The 20,468-nt window shown below is 47.6% G+C and overlaps 1 protein-coding gene across 2 annotated transcripts; it reads right to left on the bottom strand.

Annotated features, from left to right (window-relative positions):
• Nucleotides 1-19,064: 19,064 nt before the first annotated feature.
• Nucleotides 19,065-20,189, bottom strand: LOC149357914 (uncharacterized). 2 transcript variants are annotated; one of them, XM_089577989.1, is made up of 3 exons: nucleotides 19,954-20,189; nucleotides 19,469-19,494; nucleotides 19,065-19,348 (listed from the first exon to the last, which is right to left on the bottom strand). In XM_089577989.1, exons 1-3 carry the CDS (start codon nucleotides 19,991-19,993, stop codon nucleotides 19,121-19,123), a joined length of 294 nt encoding a protein of 97 aa, XP_089434115.1. In that variant the 5' UTR covers nucleotides 19,994-20,189; the 3' UTR covers nucleotides 19,065-19,120. The 2 variants fall into 2 exon arrangements, with proteins under 2 accessions (XP_089434115.1, XP_089434114.1); XM_089577988.1 differs by having other exon boundaries at nucleotides 19,469-19,497; nucleotides 19,954-20,187.
• Between the last annotated feature and the right edge of the window lie 279 nt (nucleotides 20,190-20,468).

Below are 20,468 nucleotides of genomic sequence, written 5' to 3'. Positions count from 1 at the left end.
ATACGATATGTCGCGTTTTCAGGTTGCGCATAAAGAATGAAAACGACGGCGGAGGAGGGGGGGAGGGGTAAAGCGACAGGGCTGAGGGCATGGCGTATTTTCACCCTGAACAGGTCTCTTAAATATTGGGTTAAACTTGTTGTATAGCCGAAAATGCGCGTTCTAGAGGACACCGCACGACAGTCGGAGGATATGTTGTACTTATGCCAGGGAGGTGGGTTTGGTAAAGTGATTATTTTAGAATTCTTTTGGCACGTGTTATTCCTGAGACGGCTTAATTTAAGGATAAAATCGAAAAGTAACTTTTCGATGTGAGAGGTGAGGACAGTGGTACTGGAGAGGCCTTGTTGCCATCATTATATCATGCTCTGCCGACGCTATCGACGTGTTGCTCCAAGGCTTCTGGGCTTTTAAAATGGCCGTTGTGATGTTGAATGAATGTTGAATCTCTCGGTGTATGCCAACGAAGACAGGTAGTGTTTAGAAGGACGTGGTAGTGCTACCTACCACGCCGCGCCGTCTGCCAGTTCACGCGGAAAGATGAAGGCCGCACCCACGGAGAATTTCTGCGTTAACCCAAAAGTCAAAGCACTCCAGCTCATAACGCGACCGCAGCGTTTCCTCTCGTAAAGCAGGCTGTTATGAACAAGAAATTATGTAAAAGCGCATTCATTGCACATCTTGCGAACTGTACAGTGCTATAAAGCAATATAAAAAAAAAACAGGTCATAGAAAGCACGTAACTCTGTTGGTTTTTCGTTGGCGGTTTGAATACTGAAGGGTTTCGGGCCACTTTTCCGCAAAAAAAAAGAAAAAAAAACAACGTCGGTAGCGTTCCCGAGGAATAATCTGTCTGTTTCTCTTAGTTTAATATTTGCCTTTACTCTACCTCATTTGCCAAAAGAATCCTAGCAACGGATTGCTTTACGGCATTCTTAAAGATCGAAAGGCGTCAGAAGGTGAGGACAAGAGTTCACCTTACTTTACACAGATTCAGAGCTTAAGGGCTGCCGCAAGTGATTCGCTACGTGGCTAAGAAACCAACCATCGTTGCCCGGTTAGTTTTGGCAATAATGGCACGTCTCTTCAAGCCTCTGATAAGAAGGCTTGAAACAAAGTCAGTACTGCATTTTACAGCACCAGCTTTTAATTCGTTCTGTACAACGATCTTGACTGAGAAAAAAAAAACAATCCTTTTTGAACTTATTTGCGCGACATTTTATAGACCAAATCTTTCACCTACAGCCAGTCCATCTCGATTCAAAACATAGTGGAAAAAAATGCTTGTCCCTGTTGATTTTCAGCTCATGAAAGCATCTGCGATACAGCATCTGAAATTAATTTTTTCTACGCGTAGATAACATGGCCCAACACAAATGGCCATCTAGAGATGACGTTATTCAATAAATCTCCTAACCTGTCAACGTTTGTGTATTAGCTACCTATGTGAACTGCAACGTATCAGTCACCTTTTCATCATACGTTCATCATATATTTGCATTGTTTTACTTCCAAAATAATTAAGTATTAGCTCCGTGCCATCAACCGCGGTGTGGTGTTCCAACAGTGCCTGGATTCGGGATCACTTGTGAGTTTCCGAGCCGTAAGAAAGAAGAGGAGACCGAAGAGTGAAGGAGAAGAAGAATCCCCCCCCCGCGTGGGTATGTGCCTTATTTTCTGAGGTAAAGAAGAGGTTAGGCGGGGTGAGATAATAGTGAAAATATAATAATAATAATAATAATAATAATAATAATAATAATAATAATAATAATAATAATAATAATAATAATAATAATAATAATAATCTTATTATTATTAATAATAATAATAATAATAATAATAATAATAATAATAATAATAATAATAATAATAATAATAATAATTATTATTATTATTATTATTATTATTATTATTATTATTATTATTATTATTATTATTATTCTCTTCCGCCCGGTGAGAACCCACCGCCTAACGAACACTGTTCCCCTGCATGTGTTTGTAAGAGGTATTGTGTTTCGATTCCTTTGTTAATTTCCTTTTTCATGCCGCCGACTGCTGAGTGTTATTTCTGAACATTGCTGCGTTGATATGGGTGACAGCGAGGAATGTATTGTCTGTCAGAAGACATTGCCGGATGACGGCCGTTTTATGAGATGCATGGATTGTAAAGAGCCGTATCATTTGGGACAGAACTGCTCAGGTATCGCTACAAATACGTTCAATACGATGGGCCCGCAAAAAAGAGACGTTTGGGTGTGCAAAACCTGCCGTACTAGCAAAAAACGCAGTGGCTCGAATTCGCAGCAGCTGACACAAGCAGCGGACAGCTCTGACCTACTTGCAGCACTTATGGCAGAGATTAAAGACATTAAACGAAATGTCGAATCCATACCAGAGCTCCATGTAAAAGTGGATTCTTTGCTTCTGCTAAAAGCAGAATTCACTAAGCTTTGTACAACGGTTCATGAGGTGGAAGAATCGGTAAGCTTCCTTTCTGCCAAGTATGACGCAGTGGCCGAACAACTTAAAGCCGATAAGGAAGAAGCCTCGGCTCGTAATGAAGAAATATGCCAACTGCAGGAAAAGGTGCACGCTCAGGAATCTTTGATTCAGCGACTGCAGAATGGGCTTAACGATTCTGAGCAGCATAGCAGGAACGCTAACATGGAAATTCATGGCTTGGAGATGGAAAGAGGTGAAAATCTGATTAAGTTCCTTGACGAGCTGGCTGAGAAACTTGAACTGCAAAAACCTTGTAATGGGGAAGTGGTGGCTGTCCACCGTCTTCCAAGCAAGAAATCATCGCCTCCGATCTTGGTGCGATTCTCCTCTGTTGCTGTTCGAGAACGCTGGTTCGCAGCGAGGGGCAAGCTCCAGAGCCTTTCTGGTCCGGAATCATCGGACCAGCTTTACTTCAATGAAAATTTGACAGAGGGCAACAGGAGGTTGTTTTGGCTAGCAAGAACCAAAGGAAAGAAAGAACACTACAAATTTGTTTGGGTTAGAGGCGGCAAAATCTTCGCAAAGAAAGACGAAACCGCAGCTCTCATTCGAGTTACTTGTGACTCTGACATCGATAAGATAAAATGAATCACGGGTCCTTCACAAATTCACTCGAGTTTACAGACTTTGCTGCTTTTAAGGCAAACCTTGGCCGAAATGCAGGTCAGGAATTCACGTTGGTAAACTTCAATATTCGTAGTCTTCGCAAGTATTGGGAAGAATTCAAGATGTTAGCAGAGGAATCGGTAGGTTTTGTTTACATATTTGTTGTCACCGAGATAAATTCACCTGAATCCTGTTTACATTTGTGCGCCGTGAATGGTTACCATGCTAGTTTTGCCACACGCGCGGCGCGCCGTGGTGGAGGCATTGCTGTCTTTGTGAACCAAAAGTACGATGTTTCTGTTGTCGACATCTCGTTTGCACATGCGGAATGTTTAGCCTTAAAGATAGATCTATTGCATGCGTCCCTTACATTATTGGCTGTGTATAGACCACCATGTGCTAGCATAACACGATTTGTCACTGAACTCGAAGAGATACTTCTGAAGCACAAAGCAGATGACTTGTTCTGCGTTGCAGGGGACCTGAACATCGATATTTTATGCCCAAATAAGGTTCCTGTTTCCGATTACCTGTCCTCTCTGTCGGCTTTTGGAATAGAAAACATGATCAATGCCCCTACGCGTGAAGATCTCATGAACGGTCGACTGGTGAGGTCTTGCCTTGATCACATTGCTGTTCGTGCACTCCATCACACCTTGTCCGCATGTATTATTTCACAGCGGTTAGCAGATCATTATTTCACTGCCTGTCGTTTTTCGCCGAAATATAAGCTACCTGGAACCACTGCATCAAACGGCAGGGATGCTAATATGCTAACTGTCACAATTATAGATGAAAGAAAATTGGATATGCTGATAGGGTCCTTTCGCTGGGCACACTTAACTGAAGGCGAACCGGTGGAGATAGTATACAGAAAGTTGTGTAATAAACTTGACCAGCTGAAAGAAACGTGTACTCGGAAACTAGTGCGTAAAAAAAGGCGGGATCACAACTGGTTAAACCCCGAAATTATGCGGGCAATCGCAAATCGTGATTGGCTTTGGAAACGCTCTAAACGTGTTCCTAAAAATAATGACCTTCGTTCTGAATACAGAACCGCCAGGAACAAGGTTGTGGCCCTTATTCGATCCGCACGACGGCTGTACTTTCAGCAGCAGTTCCAACGATCCTATAAAAATCCTGCAAAAATGTGGTCTCTGATTAAACACCTTCAGGGAAATGATAGGAACCTTTCTTGTTCGGACGTTTTGGTAGACGAACTTGTGTCGAAAGGTGATGATTTGAATAAGTATTTCACGCTAGCGGCCGAAATGGCAGCAGCGCGGCAAGGCTTGAAATGTACACTAAAAAATTCTTTATCAGCTTCCGCATATCTTCCAAGGTTATCAAAGGACGATCTTGCCAGGCTAGTGTTTAGCTTCCGACGAAACAAGCCCGCCGGAATAGATGGTATATCGGCTGCGCTGGTACAGCGGAATTTTCACGCTCTTTCGGACATACTGCTCTTCTTGATTAACGGGTTTCTGGAAAACGCCGTAATACCTGAAAATTTGAAAACTGCTATCGTAAGGCCGCTGTTCAATGGAGGACAAAAGAACGCTATCGAGAACTACAGACCGATTTCTATCCTGCCAATTTTATCACAGATTCTAGAGAAATTCCTATTTGAATGTATGACTTCCTTCTTAGATAAATTCGATGTCATTTCAAACCGTCAATATGGGTTCATTAAGGGAAGAAGTACTACATTATTGCTTGAGGAATTTGCTGATGAATTGTACGCTGCTTTCGATGAAAACACGTTTAGCTGTGCTCTTTTTCTAGACGTTAAGAAAGCGTTTGATACGGTTAATCATGCTATTTTATTACAAAAACTGTACCTTCTGGGTTTTCGAGGACCTTTCTATGCTATTGTAAAGAATTTCTTAAGCGGACGTTCACAAGTGGTCAGAATTAACAGCCAAATGGAGCACAGTGCAAAGCTCCCTGTGAAAGCGGGTGTACCACAGGGATCTATTCTATCTCCATTGCTCTTTAATATATTCACAAATGATCTCAGCTCAGTAACATCCAAGTGCTTGATTTTTCAGTACGCGGACGACACAGTTCTGCTCACGAAGCATATTAACTACGAGACGGCAGTGAATGTGTTGCAGGAAAACATTAATTATGTCATGAAATGGTTTTCCGAGAATGGAATCTCGGTGAACATAAACAAAACCAAAATGATATGTTTCAGAAATCCTTTAAAGACGCTACTTATAGACAGACAAGTATTCTTGCATGATCATGATTCCCTTCCCTGTGGTTGCAAGCCAATAGAATATGTAAACTCGATCAAATATCTTGGTGTTGTTTTTGACAGCAGCTTATCTTGGCATGACCACTTGGCATATCTGTGTGCTAAGCTACGGAAGGTTACATGGTTACTCTTCAATATGAAGTCTTTGGCGCCGATGTCAGTAAAAAAAACTATAATTCATGCACTTGCGTACAGTGTTCTCAGATATGGCTTAACTGCATTTGCGCCATGTCCTTCACGCTGGCATTGCCGTATTGATAGTATACTGAAAAACATGTTGAAGAGCATTGTGTACAATTGTCACATGCCATCCGGCACGGACGTCTTTCAGTTCCTAGGTCTTCCGTCATTTCATTCTCTTTTTGTGCAGACAGTTGTTCAGCGGCATTTTTGGAATTCAGACTTTTTAATTATTAATACTCCTAAACGGAAATTAAGGAAAACATTTCGTTATTATGTACCGCGCAGTGTAACTAGATACGGAAAAGCAAGGCGCTGTGCTTATGTACCTGAAATCTTTAATGAATTACCGGATGAAATTTTTTCTGTAACTTCTATGCGTGACCTGAAGATGCATCTGAAAGCCCTGTGTTGATCTTGGTATTCTTCTGTTAGAGTGAAGTTATGCTTAAAATGTTCGTTATTTCATTTATTTTTATTTTTTTTGACGTATACTCTGGGTTTAGAGTTGAATTTCTGAATACTTATGCTGTTAACCTGTGTTTTCCAATTTTTGTTTGTTTTTTTTTGCTCTCGTTTGGGTGTAACGAGAAGCGTTACTGTATCATTGCCTTTTTTGTAGTCCTGGCCGTAACTGCCGGGCCCAGTCACTCAAGCCTCTTGTTGGCTTTGACGGGCCTGAACCTTATTGTATTAGCTACAAAATGGCAATAAACATTATTATTATTATAAATTATTATTATATTATTATTATTATTATTATTATTTGTTTTTGTTTTTAAATTTTTTTTTCATCCTCTCCTTGCCCTTCTTGTGGTAGACTCCCCCAGTGTTCCTCGCCCGTGTGCTTTCCTTTTGCCTTTACTACCTACAGGTGAATACCAACCTTTACCACCCGATTCTTGGCCGATCCCCCAGAGTGGGTATGTGCCATTCTGTCGTAGGCTACAACAACAACAACATATTTACAGATGTTCAGGTTAGTGGGCCAAGAATATGGAGAAGTAGTGCACGATTCGAAGGGAAAGGCTTCGATGAAAAGCTTCAAAGGTAAGAGGTCTAAAACAGTTTTCCTGGCCTCGTCGCGGCGATTTCGTCCCCTAAGCAGATGTCTATCTCACGAGTTGCCTGCTATCACGTTCGCCTGCTCATGTCGATTCTTCTACTTTCCCTTGAGAAGTAGTGTAATGTACAGCACGATACCTTTTACTAATATCCGAATCAGCAGCCGCGACGCCAGCGCTGGGAACGAATAAGAATGCGGCGAAGCAGCGTCATATCGGCCATCCGCTAGCTGAAGAATTTCCTCGTTGCTTGATGGGCCGAACATGTTTGTCTGTGGCATCGGACATTGGAGGCTACCAGTGCACCGCGAGCTATGTGCATTGCACATACCTGGCGCATGCAACACGCGTCAAGCAACCTTTGCGTTATAAGGTTGCTTCTGTTAAGCGACGCCGTACCTATAGCGCTAGCAGGGAAACGAGGGTGGGGATTTAATGCTGTGGTACCAGCACTCATTCCGAGAAGGCCAGCGGTGATCATCCTCGTGTGGATTCGGGTTGTAGGGAAATTACGGTGGAGCAGCCGAAAGCTAGGAGCGGACTTTGGCGTCCAGTCTTCAAAAGGGGGGTAACCGAACACCAATCGGCGTCACTGCTTGCGCACCGCGGCTGTGTGCTCGAACTCCGCTTCGGAATGGGCGCTCGTCGGTGTAAGGTAATCAAGCAGAACTTTTTGCTGGGCTAGTTGGTTCATTGTGACATGAGTGAAAACAGCGCGAAAGAAGCCCGAAGGCGAAACGAAGAAGGGACAGGAAAGAGCGCTGAACTGAGAACTGAATTTTATTGAGCGAAACTCGCGCAATATATACCAAGGCAGCGGCAAACATAATCAGATGGAGTCAACGTCACATGGTGTAGAGAGCCACAAGTTACAGTTTTTGGACTTGGAACTCTCCTTAGAACGAGACAGAGTCTGTTGGAAGTACAAACCTCGAAGTCAAAAAGAGCTGTTGTCCTACGAGTCGGCTGACTCAAAAACAGTGAAACGAGCCATAGGCACATCAGGATTAGGATCTGCACTAATGAAATCATGTGAGCATTGCATGCAAGAAAGCTTCCAACTGCAGACCGCACGGTTACTACAGGCAGGTTTTCCGCAGACAGTGATTTCGGCAGTGACTGAAGCTTCGCTTCAGAAGGTTAAAGGCAAGACGAGAAATGTTACTCAGGAAAGCAAAAAGAGGGTGAGACCAGCCGTTGTCCCGTATTCCCACCGTGTAGCACATAATCTGAAAAAAGTTGTCAATGAATATAAGATTTAAGATAAGATTTAAGATGAATATAAGATAAGTAGTGTTTTCTGCCCCTTGCAAACTAGCTACGTTGTGTCATAGGATTAATAACGAAAAACCAAGAGAGCAAAACTGTGGCGTAAAGCACGCCAACATGTTCGTCAGGTGTTGGGAAGGGGTGATCTATCAGATTCCGCTTACATGCGACAAAGTTTATATTGGACAAACCGGAAGGTGCTTGAACCAATGTTTAAGGGAACACGAGCGCTCACTTGAAAAAGGCACTGGCTCTAATATAGCGCTTCATTGCAAAGAATGCAAATGCATACCTCGTTTACGCGAAACTGTTGTTCTAGATAGAAGTAGGGACAGTGTAGCCCGGGAGTTGAAGGAAGCCTTCTTTATAAAAAGAAAGGGCTTGGAATGTGTCAGTGACGCGTCAAAATCATTGTACGGGAGTGAACTTGCCTTTTTGGAACTACTTTGTTAAATTTTCATTGCGGACAATGCGTGTTTACATCATTGAGTGTTACTGTTTCATCGTTTTATTGTTAAGGTCAGGGGCGCTATGCCGGAAGGCCCGAGTTTGGCGCTCGCCCGAGTTTCATCCGAGTTTGCGATGACGGCAGTCAGTGAACGAAGATAGCGCGGAACGTGCGCAGGCAGCGGACAATAAAATGTAGAGGTAAAGCCACGTAAAGGCGATACAAGCGCACCCTGCGCGCCTGTTTCACACTTCAAACACAATACACTGCTCAATACCAGGCCGCAGCGCTACCTGAAGTTATCAGCGCCATGTCAGCAATCGCGAAATCGTGACTTCTCTGCTATCTATCTGCATACTCGCCGCTAGCTGTTTGACACGCCTTTTCGGGCGCGTCAAAGGCGTGTCTTCTCTTTCATGCTCTATCTGTCTCTCCATTTCCGAAGACGAACAGTGCGCACTAGGTGCACTCTTGTATCAACCCTTTCTCTTCTCTCGAATACGTTAAAAGGCAACAGATAATATTATGAACATTTTGTTCATTTCCAAATGTATTTTGAAATCTGAATCCAATGAAGCGTTGTTGAAAAGCATAGCTTTAGGAAATTGACAAAGATTATACACTTTCTGCCGCTAGAGGCGATAGTGAGGCCATTGCTTGCAGCGTGGCTTGCAAACAACTAGAGCGGCAGCCCACCGTGTCGAAAACGAGAGAGCTCCTGCGCTGACACGCCGCCGGTAGCGCTGCCTTCGACTGGAAAGACTGGGCAACTACTACACGCTGAATCTGTCTTACTTTTCGGCCATTGCGATAATATATTTTATTGTGTCGTATATCAAAATATAACAGTCATGCATTTTCTGGCTTGCATAATAAACAAAAGCAAAAAGCTGAACTTCACTGCATCCCCGCGTCACTGCTGCTCTCTGCGGCGACCTCAGGTGGAGCTCTCCGCTGCTACGGCCGCTGCCGCACCCCGCTATGGCCAACCATTGCTTTTAGTACGCTCTTGGCGAATCTCAGCGGTAGAAATTGGCCGTGCGAGCGGCTGTGATGCGGTGTGAGAAAAAAAATTGCTGTTTGGCTGTATTCAATGATTCATTACGTATGCCTGTTGTGAGTGGCGCCTCTTTAGTGCACTGCGGATGCGAAGAGCGTGCTACCCAGCGACACAAATCATCCTATGTCATCAGACGCTGACTAAAAGCTTTGAAGGGGGTGGCGCGCTTATTTGCGTAGTATTTCTTAACGTCGCGCACTTCAAGGTTTTGCGGACTGGTTTGGTCACTAGCGTCGATCGCCGTTGTATACCGCATGGACATCGCATTAATATTGTTGCGGAAAAGAATATATTTACAGATATTTACAAATAGACAAGAACAGCTGCGAGCGGCACCGAGAACACAGTCCGAACTTCGTTGTCGTCTTCTACTCTTCGCACTCGTGCCATCGCTCTTTGTCGTCGTCGTCTACCCGCATCAGGACCCCCGGCTGCTGAAACGCCGTCTCGGCGTTAGGGCGGCGACGTATGGGCGTCGTGGTAAGGTTTAAGGCGACAGACGTGGACGATGTCGGTGGTGGCGCCAGATGACGAGGGCGAGGTTTCAAGGGGAGCAATTTCATAGTTCACGTCGGTAACACGGCGCACGACACGGTAAGGGCCACGGTAGTGCGGAAGGAGCTTCTCGGAGAGACCGACGCTGCGAGAGGGCGTCCAGAGAAGGACGAGTGATCCTGGGGTATATTCGACGGCCTGGTGACGGCGGTCGTAGGCTGACTTCTGGGAAACTTGAGAGGCTTGGAGCCTACTACGTGCTATTTGGCGCGCCAGCGTGGCCTGGAAGATGGCGTCCCGAGCGTAAGCAGTGGTGGGGGCTGAAGAAGGCGGCATGAGTGTGTCCAAAGGCAAGGTGGGATGCCTACCAAACAAAAGGTAGAAAGGAGAATAGCCTGTTCTGTCATGAAGGGAAGAGTTATATGCAAATGTCACATAAGGCAAGGCTGCGTCCCAATCTCGGTGGTCTGGCGATACGTACATGGCTAACATGTCGGTGAGCGTGCGGTTGAACCTTTCCGTTTGTGGGTTTGTGGGTGGTAAGCTGTCGCGAGCTGGTGCTGCGTGTCACACGAACGAAGAATGTCGTGAACTACTCTGGATAGAAAATAACGACCGCGGTCGGTGAGCAGTTGACGAGGGGCGCCGTGGTGAAGGATGACGTCTTGCAGAAGAAAATCGGCAACATCGGTAGCGCAGCTGGACGGCAAAGCACGCGTGATGGCGTACCGAGTCGTATAATCAGTTGCGACAGCGATCCACTTGTTGCCGGAGAGGGACGTCGGAAAAGGGCCAAGAAGGTCGAGGCCAACACGGTGAAAAGGTTCAGGAGGTATGTCGATGGGTTGCAGAAGACCGGCAGGCAGAGTGGAGGGCCTTTTCCGACGTTGACACAGGTCGCGGCCACGTAACGCTTGACGGAACGATAGAGACCAGGCCAAAAGAAGCGATGCCGCACCCGAGCGTACGTGCGGGACACGCCAAGGTGACCGGCTGTCGGCAGATCGTGCAGTTCTGCAAGGACAGAAGAGCGCAGACGTTGGGGTATCACGAGCAGGAGCGGAGGGCCATCGGAGCGTAGGTTTCGGCGATACAAAATGCCGTTCTGGAGCACATAAAGGTTCAGAGAAGGAGATCGGTTTGCAGAACGGATGCCATCAAAGATAGGTCGTAGAGATGAGTCGTGACGCTGTTCGTTGGCAATATCAGCAAGATCGGAGATAGCTAAGAGGCAGGGCAGGGTCTCAGCGTCCTCTAGGTCAGGTGGTTCCACAGGGTATCGGGATAAGCAGTCAGCGTCCTGGTGATGGCGCCCTGACTTGTACACGACGGAGTATGAGTATTCTTGGAGGCGCAATGCCCAGCGACCAAGGCGACCGGTGGGATCTTTTAGTGAAGACAACCAACAGAGAGCGTGGTGATCAGTGACAACAGCGAATGAACGGCCGAACAGGTAGGGTCTGAATTTAGCTACTGCCCAGACAAGGGCAAGACACTCGCGCTCAGTAATGGTGTAATTTTGCTCTGCGGCTGAAAGTAGGCGGCTGGCATAAGCGATGACTCGATCTTGACCCTGTTGACGTTGGGCAAGTACGGCGCCGATGCCATATCCGGAGGCGTCGGTGCGAACCTCTGTGGGAGACGACGGGTCAAAATGTGCTAAGATGGGTGGAGTGGTCAGCAAATGTACGAGAGATGAAAATGAGTTCTCTTGAGCAGGGCCCCAGGTAAAGGGGGTGTCGTTCTTCAGAAGATCGGTGAGGGGACGAGCGATGCCGGCGAAATCTTTGATAAAACGGCGAAAATATGAGCACAAGCCGACAAAGCTGCGCACATCTTTCGACGACCTTGGAAGAGGAAAGTTCTTCACAGCTTGAATTTTGATGGGATCTGGGCGTACACCAGAAGCGTCAACGAGGTGTCCGAGAATAGTGAGTTGGCGACGACCGAACTTGCATTTCGATGAGTTCAGCTGAAGTCCGGCGTTACGAAACACTGTCAGAATATTAGAGAGGCGCTCGAGGTGCGTGGCAAAAGTAGGCGAGAAAACCACAACATCGTCTAGGTAACAGAGGCAGGTGGACCATTTAAAGCCACGAAGAAGGGAGTCCATCATTCGTTCGAAGGTAGCCGGGGCGTTACAGAGGCCGAACGGCATGACTTTAAACTGGTATAAGCCATCAGGCGTCACGAAGGCGGTCTTCTCGCGGTCCTTTTCATCAACGGCAATTTGCCAGTACCCCGATCGAAGATCAATTGAAGAGAAATATTTGGCGCCGTGGAGGCAATCTAAGGCATCATCGATCCTTGGGAGTGGATATACGTCCTTTTTTGTGATGCGGTGGAGGTGCCGATAATCAACGCAGAAGCGCCAGCTGCCATCCTTCTTTTTCACCAGGACGACTGGTGAAGCCCAAGGACTTGACGAGGGCTCGATGATGTCTTTTGCGAGCATCTTGTCCACCTCTTGATTTATGACGGTGCGTTCGGCGCTGGACACTCGGTACGGACGTCTGCGGAGAGGAGCGGAATCACCGGTGTTTATGTGATGCGTCACCACAGAGGTCCGAGCCAAAACACGGCTATCAAAGTCGAAGATGTCGCGGAAAGATGATAAGAGGCACCTAAGATCGCGAGCTTGCATCGGCGGTAGGTCAGAAGCGATCATGTCGGCGTAGTCGTCCGTTGGGTTCGCTGTTGATGGGGCCGCAGGCAACCGGCATTGCTGAGTGAAAGGTAAGCAGCTGTCCACCACTGATATCACACATTCGGCAGCAGGGCACAGCGTGGCGAGTGAGATGCCTTGCGGGAGCGGTTGGATGGATGAACCGAAGTTCAGGACCGGAAGGCTCGCTCGGTTGGCCGACATTGTAAATACAGTGTGTGGAAGCGCAATGCTGCGCGTCAGGGCGACGTCAAGTTCCGGAGTGACTACGTAGTGACCATCAGGTACAGGGGGAACAGATGAGAAAGAAATGTAAGTTGCGGCTTGAGGCGGTAGACGGACAAAGTCGACAGCACAAAGACGGTGTATAACTGGGGACGGCGACTCAGCAGAAAGAGGAAGGTCAAGCTGAACAACATTAGTGGCGCAGTCAATGAGGGCTGAATGCTCAGACAGGAAGTCGAGGCCAAGAATGACTTCATGAGGGCACTGGTCCAGAACTGAGAACAGAACGGATGTATGGCGGCCGGATATGGTCACACGGGCTGTGCATAGTCCAACAACATGAGTAGTTCCGCCGTCGGCAACGCGGAGAACGGCTTTGGGTGCAGGGGTCAGTACTTTTCGGAGGCGGCGTCGTAGGGCTGAACTCATGACGGATACGTGCGCGCCTGTATCGATCAGGGCTCTCACAGGCACTCCATCGACATGAATAGCGAGCAAATTGTGGTGTGCGCGAAGGGCTAATCGAGGATTTTGGGACTGGGGCTGTACTGCAGCATCACCTCCAGACACTGCAGCGTCTAGTTTTCCGCTTGCGAGCGTCCGTAGGGGCCAGGAGAGGAGCGACGGCGTTGGGGCGAACGAGACTGGCGACGCATCTACCCGCATCAATATCATTCGGGCAGGTGAGGGATCCTGTTTGTAATAATGGAATCTGACTTAGAACAGATAAAGGTGTTACGGTTGTGAAGTACGCAGTGTTTGCGTGCTGTAAATTACAAACACTTTATTGCACTGGGTCTGGAGCAGCGATCGTTTGTCGATCCCAGATGTGTTTGACACATTGATGCTGAGCTTTATAACCGATGAAAGGACGGCCAAGCCAAACACCTGTGGTGCGATGTTGTTGGAGTAGGACGTGCTCCATGCACCGTTTCGTCGTCGTGCTCCATGTTTGACGCCTGCAAGCAGGTGTGACGCGCCTTCAGCGTTGTGCTGTGTCTTACGTGGTTGCAACAGGCTATAGTGTTGTGCAATCTTGGTATGCGAGCGAAGAAATCGACGGCTTTCGCCACATTGCGTGTCCTTCGCAGAGGTGCTTAGATTTATCAGCGATGACGTCCGTTTTGCCTGTTATATTTCGATGGTCAACATCGTCGATGTCTGTCAGCAATCAGCACAGCCGCGCAGCATACCTGTAGCCGGCAGGGATGTTCGGAGTGGCCCAGCCATAGCTCGTACGCCTATAATTTATGTACGGCACGCCGGGGGCGTGACCAATGGTTTTGATTGACAGGTGAACTCGGAGCTAAACTCGTGAACGGTGAAGTGCCCCGAATTCATCTCGGGACTGTCATGGCGTCCGCAGCAGCAGCATGGGTAATCGCTTCCTCTGACGGCAAATGTCAGTACGGCCGGCTGGACCCGTTTACTGCCTTGGCCGACGACGAATTACAGCGACATTTTCGCCTCTCCAAAAAATCGGTACGATGGTTGTGTAAATAGTTAGGCGACGACCCACGCCTGCGGAGAGTGCGTACCGGGCTTCATTCGCTTTCGGTCGAAGAGCAAGTCCTCTGCGCCCTCCGGTTCTTCGCGACCGGGAGCTTCCAGGGCAGCGTCGGCGCAGACCGCTTTATTGGACGCCAATAAAGCACTGTGAACCGCTGTGTGAGGGACGTCTCCGACGCGCTTATCGACGCGGCTGTGCAGAAGCGGTGGCTCGCTTTGCCCACGACTGCGGCCGAGCGTGCGTATGTTGAGGAGCGTTTCCTTCTGCGCGGCGGCATCACAGACGTCGTGGGATGCGTCCACGGGACCTACATTGGCGTAAAGGCCCCTTAGAAGTCCAGCCCTGACATGGTGAAGGCCAACTATTTCACGAGGGAGGCACATTATGCATTGAACATTGCAATCAGTAAAAAATAATTGTTCTTGCCAAGTCCTTTGGGCTACTCTACAGCACAGTGCCAAAGTCGATCCCAGACTCTTTTGGCGAAGACTGGATCAGCCGCTAACCGGTTCCACAGAACAATTCATAACATGCCAGGTACCTCAAGAAAGGCCCACAAAAAAAAAGTGGGCTCCTCCGCAACGGCGAAATCGAAAGTTGCAGATGGCCACTTGTTAATCGGGTCACTGCAGAGCACTCACCACTGTGCTAATTAATTAAATCCGACGAATGAATGTCATCTTTCGCACAAACCTCTCACTTGCATCTAAAAAGTATAGTCACAATGCTGCAGAATCGGGAAGATAACCGCCACTACTGACCAAAAGCCAGTGCGAGCTCATTTTCGGACAGCTCACATTAACGGGGTATGCATGAAATGAACAGATGCATGCAGTTCATTTCAGAACACGGCATAATATTCAAGCGATTCTGAACAAAACGAGTTTTCTCATTCAAGTCACGCGAAATTCAACTTGCGATGAAAAAAAAATGTGAGATAAAAAAGTTTCACCATGCGGGATTTGAACCAACGCGCTCCCATTGCCTGTCGACTCTCCGGAGCGACGCGTTAGACCACACGGCCACAGAACAGCGCGGAGTGATACACCTCTCTTTATTTTTATTGCGGACTACTTCCGTAGCCTTCACAGCGTTGCACATGTACCTCGTCGCCATTGGCGGTCAGCTGATGGCGGGCGTTGGTAGCGTTCCCTCGCGGTACAAAGCAAAATTTAATAACGCATAAATCAATCCAAAGCGCTTTAAATCTAAATCTTGCACACTATAAAATGCTTATAAAGGTGTATTAAGTGCATTATAAAATTCAACAAACCTCGTTTGTCTAATTGCACACGCAGTGCACTTGGTGGAGCGACACACAAATGAAAAGTGCACCGGCGGTTGGCTCACGTGACCCCTTCTTTGTAGACCGCCCAAGAAGCCGATGAGGTGGCGCCGATGTGATGATAAAGCACGGAATATATCCAGATAACCCAATGAAGTTTGAGGCGTGACGAAGGTGGGATTTTGTCTTGCTACCATTAGTTCACTCACCTGAGGGCGTCGCCAGAGCTCGGGAAGATTCCGAGTTTCAGCAAACTCGGGCCTTCCAGCATAGCGCCCCTGTGCACTTTTTTAGACCCAATTTGTCACATTCTGTCAGTTTTTATTCTTTCCACAATTTCATTTCGTCAGTTTTTACCGGTTTTATCCTTGTTACCTGCTCTTGATGTTTTGTCGGTTTTTATGGCTCTTTACTTCTTGTCACATTATCTGTTTATAGTCATCAAGTGTACTTTTTTTCATTTTGTTATCATCCCTTTTGAGATTCAGTTGACTTTAGCTTTATCACCCTGTTATGTTTTTATCGCTTTTATGGCTCTTTACACCATGTGACGTTGACTCCATCTCATTATGTTTGCCACTGCCTTGCTATATATTGCGCGAGTTTCGCTCAATAAAATTCAGTTGCAGTTCAGCGCCCTTTCCTGTCCCTTCTTCGCTTCGCCTGCGGGCTTCTTTCGCGCTGTTTCACTCATGTCAGAGTGAGCCGCGGTAGATTCGAAAAGTTTTGACCTCACAGCTTCGGCCTCACTCAAACCCAAATTCTGATGTGAGGGTGAGGTCCGATTCGCCGACCTCACTGACCACGTTTTTTCCTGTCGCTGACCTCACCTCACTCCTTGATCCTGAGGTCGAGCCCTTGAGATCGAAACCTCATGAGGCCGCCGAACAGTATGGGCGAAAGGACTGCCCCCTGAGGAACACCTCTGGTTTGCCTATATCTCCCAGAGATGATACCATTTAGTACACAAAAAAACTGCTTGTTTTTGAGGAACGCAGATATGCAAGCAATTAAACCATGTGGGAACTGCAAAGTCTGGAATCTTTGCAATAATATGTTGCGCTGCACACTGTCATAAGCTCCGGATGCATCTAATGTCACCAAAGCACATGCATCTTTTGGCGCCGCGCAAAAGAGAATTCGACTCTCGACGTTGGCGTGTGCATTCAATTTGGAATATTTGGAACAACTAATAGTCTCCTCCCGTTTCACTACAGCCATTCTTCGTTCACCTCCTTCTCTAGATTCACTGCTAATCGCTTGTAACAGATTTTCAGCTTAGCCCGGTTTCGCTGGCCGCCTACTTTCTCTACAGTGCGCTTTTCCCGTCCGCAATCGTTTTCCTGTCCCCAATCGCAATGCACCCCCAGGATGTCGCGCTAAGGCGACGTGGTCGCGGCCGGCTGGATGCGGAGTGGTACCATATGTGTGAGGTGCTCGCCCTGCGGTTTGTTGTGTTTTTGTATATTTTATGTCCCCGGGGCACTCTCTTGCTCGCTTTTTTTGCCCAAATTACTCCAACGAGCCCAAGCCGCCATCCTAGTTGTTGCAATGGCAACGCTCAATACACTACATACAGCGACGCAGGAAAGCAGACGGCTAGCCTTTCTCGAGAACTCCAGTATTCGACGGCAGCGCCGCGCGCGGCCGACCACTTCTTTTTTTTTTTGTTGGTTCAGCGCCTCCCTTTGAAACCTGCTTCGCTCTTGCCACTACAAAGCGTTCCAGAACACTCTACCGAAGCAAATTGCGTTCCGACGGCAGAGCGGGAGTGAAAGGAAACGGGAGTGGGGAGCGATAAACAGTTCTGGGTGCAAGTGTGGACGTGTTTTTGTGTGACCATGTATGCTTTTCTGCTTCTAAGTGCATTAGTCTCCGCCTTGACTGGAACCAGAACACCATCAGTGCGGCCCAGAGCCGGAGAGCGGAACGGGCGAGAAAGCAGTGCGAGCCCGAGTGTGCGCCTGACCGTGTGCTCGAGCGGTGAGCCGAGCGGTGTTACTGAGTTCTGTATAATCAGGGCACAGTGTAATCTGTAGATATATTAAGGCGAAAGCCTTTAGTGCCTCATCGTTGTCGACAGAAGGTTGTCAGCAGAGATGTCAAGCTTTTCGGTTAATCGAAATTGTTATGACGTAAGAGCGCGCGGATTCGAAGTAATGAGGTCACCCACGGATGCCTGGCGCCGCCTTCTGGAAAAGACGAGAACTAATAAAAAATAGATGTCGTCTGCTCTGACAGGGGGCGTAAGGCCTCCGTGGGTGACCGCATTACATACCCACGCTTTGCATCAAGCGGCCGTGACATACCCCATTACTGCGACCACAAACAGTGCGCCAGGAAAGGTTTTCGCCTTGCAGCACTTTAGAGAACCAACGTGGCCCCTGAATTTCTAAACTTCCTTTTGTTAACTGTATTTTGTAGTCCGTCTTCCTATCTGTTCATGGTCGTTCTTCTTTAGTTAGCCAGTTCTCTTTTAATAATTCAGACGAGGGAATAGCTAGCACCTTGCAGTCCCTATCGGGGCATCAAAGTTTTGGTGTTTTTAAATTGGTAGGAACATCTCAAGGGTACACTCTTTTCGTCCGACGAAAGGCCATGGAATCATTGCGCCGTTGGAGTCGCTAAAAGCCGCCCCTATTATTCTGCAGGCAGAGACTAGTGCGCCAGTAGCGCAGGCACGTCATCGCTGATAGAGGCTATATCGAAAAGCCATGTGCTTGTAGGAAAAGGAACATTTAGCCTTTCATTTCAATGTAACACGTTTTCCTGTCAACAGGAAACAGCCCCGAGGCAATACTTCGTGGAAAAGCCTCGCAAACAGAGTAGCCTCGGTCAGTGTTGGCACTGAAGGTTTAGCCAGTAGGGCAGTTTTTTTTATTGGGGGGGGGGGGCTCGCAAACAGAGTAGCCTCGGTCAGTGTTGGCACTGAAGGTTTAGCCAGTAGGGCAGTTTTTTTCTTATTGGGGGGGGGGGAGGGGGCTGAGGGGGAGGGGAAAGCAAGAAGTAAAGAAGAATTACCCATTCCTTTTCAAGGGTCCTGAACGCAGAGATAGAGTTCTTGTATTTACTTTCTATTTATTCTCTATAGGGTTTTATACTCAGATAAAAACGCGTTGTGAATATCCCCGAGCAGGTTGCGATGCTAAGCATCCCGAAGCAAATAAGGCATCGTTCTCGAGAGCTGCGCTTGGTGTCACATGTATTCCAATGGAAAGGCAGCCTATTCCCGTAGTGGAGAGTCATGCGTAGGTGAGTGTGTTCCACACATGCATGAAATTATGCACTCTCTAGTTTCAGCGTAAAGAAAAAAAATAGAGAAGCAGATCTATATTGTGGACATGCGCAAAACGGACAACGGACCAAAAAAAGAGAAGACGACACGGACGTTGTGTCGTCTTCTCTTTCCTTGGTCCGTTGTCCCTTTTGCGCTGGTCCACAATATGAATGACTTCCAACTTGCCCCGCAAAACGTATTGACAAAAGCAGACATGCGGTCTAGAAGCGTCTACGTTTATTGGACATATTCGCCCGTTAATTTCTGCTGCCTATTTCCTTCCAATGGGGACCTCGACGCGGACGCCAACTTGTCCCTGAGGAGGGCCGTTCCAGCTGTGGCCACCGGCGCGACCGAAGCTCTTGGAGGCCTCTGCGCTGGCGATGATCTTGGCGCCGCTGTTAGGGAACTTGTGGACCACTCCTTCGACGCGTGCCCCGACGTTAGCTCCAAAATCCCGAGCGCTGTTTCCCGACACCGACACGATGGGCCGTACTTGCTGGTCCGCCCAGGGTGGAGTGAAAGACGGATGCAAGAAAAAGTGAGTTATGAGGTCATGAGAGCCCCATAGAGCTAATGAGTCATTTACAATAAGGATGAGAATGCGCAGAACGCTTACCCATTGCGCAGCGACAACGGACACGGCTACTGAAAGGAAGGAGGAAAAAAGACAAATCCCACATTAGATGAGAAAACCACGTGTTCTCGTGATGCGCATGCAGGCATAGGTTGCGAATGCGCCCTAATTATTCGCCCGCAAGTCCTTCGAAAAGCTTGATTGTGATTTGAAATCTGCAGAGACTCTTTTTTTGTGATCGAATGGTGCGTATAAATACTAAACTTTATCACGGTGTACTTGTTTTAATGTCCTGCTCTGCTGAAAAAGCACTCCTGCTGCGCACCAGTAAAACAAAATTTCCTGCAGTTTTTGCGCAGACTCTCCGCCTCCACAACTACGTTCTTGCCGAATTCGGTAAATGCAAAACAAACACTGCTGGGGGCGTCACTTGCTTTGGATTTTTCTTTCATTTTAAGCTAACATTTACTTGTTAAACGTCAGCAAAGAAAATTCATTGGAACAAAATAATTCAGACTGCGACTCACCGGCCAGGATGACGACGATACGGACGATTTCCTTACCCATATCACTGGATATGGTAATGCCAAGTTGACTGGTGAGGGAGTAAAGACAGCTGTGGGCTGGTGACTGAGCCACTGATCTCGTCGTGGTTTTGCGAGCCTAACGGAGTATGCACAGCTATATATATGGGGACGCTCTGAGGCGGAGCATGAAGGAAGAAAATAAAAAGAACAGATGCGGGAGTACCGAAGGGTCGGCTCTGCGCACCGTCCTTGCTCGTATGATTTGGTGGAAGTCCGATCAGCGCATGACAACTGTGGTGGTTTTACCCGCAGTAGACAATGCGAGGAGGCAAACATATCTGCGTGCGTGCGTACTTTGTTCCTCCGGATGTGTCAGATCCATCCCTGGACTTCTTGATAAGAACATAGGGACGGCTGCTCACCTGGAGAAAGGGAGAAATTTCTTATTTTCTTGCTGACCGGCTTCCTTTACAACGCCTCGCGGTCACTTGTGGGCAGGGGACGAATCAAGAGAG

The sequence above is a fragment of the Amblyomma mixtum genome, chromosome 3 (assembly GCF_055824585.1).
Source record: "Amblyomma mixtum isolate Tamu chromosome 3, ASM5582458v1, whole genome shotgun sequence".
Taxonomy (NCBI): Eukaryota; Metazoa; Arthropoda; class Arachnida; order Ixodida; family Ixodidae; genus Amblyomma; species Amblyomma mixtum.
The sequence above is the reverse complement of the archived record's forward strand: the minus strand, read 5'-3'. Positions and strand labels throughout refer to the sequence as shown.

Bases quoted from the DNA above. Each gene is read 5' to 3' on its own strand.
- LOC149357914 (XM_089577988.1), bottom strand. From the start codon at position 19,993: ATGGGTAAGGAAATCGTCCGTATCGTCGTCATCCTGGCCG. The intron at 19,498-19,953 runs GTGAGTCGCAGT...CCTTCCTTTCAG, and splicing joins TATCGTCGTCATCCTGGCCG to TAGCCGTGTCCGTTGTCGCT. The intron at 19,349-19,468 runs GTAAGCGTTCTG...TGGGCGGACCAG, and splicing joins CCGTTGTCGCTGCGCAATGG to CAAGTACGGCCCATCGTGTC.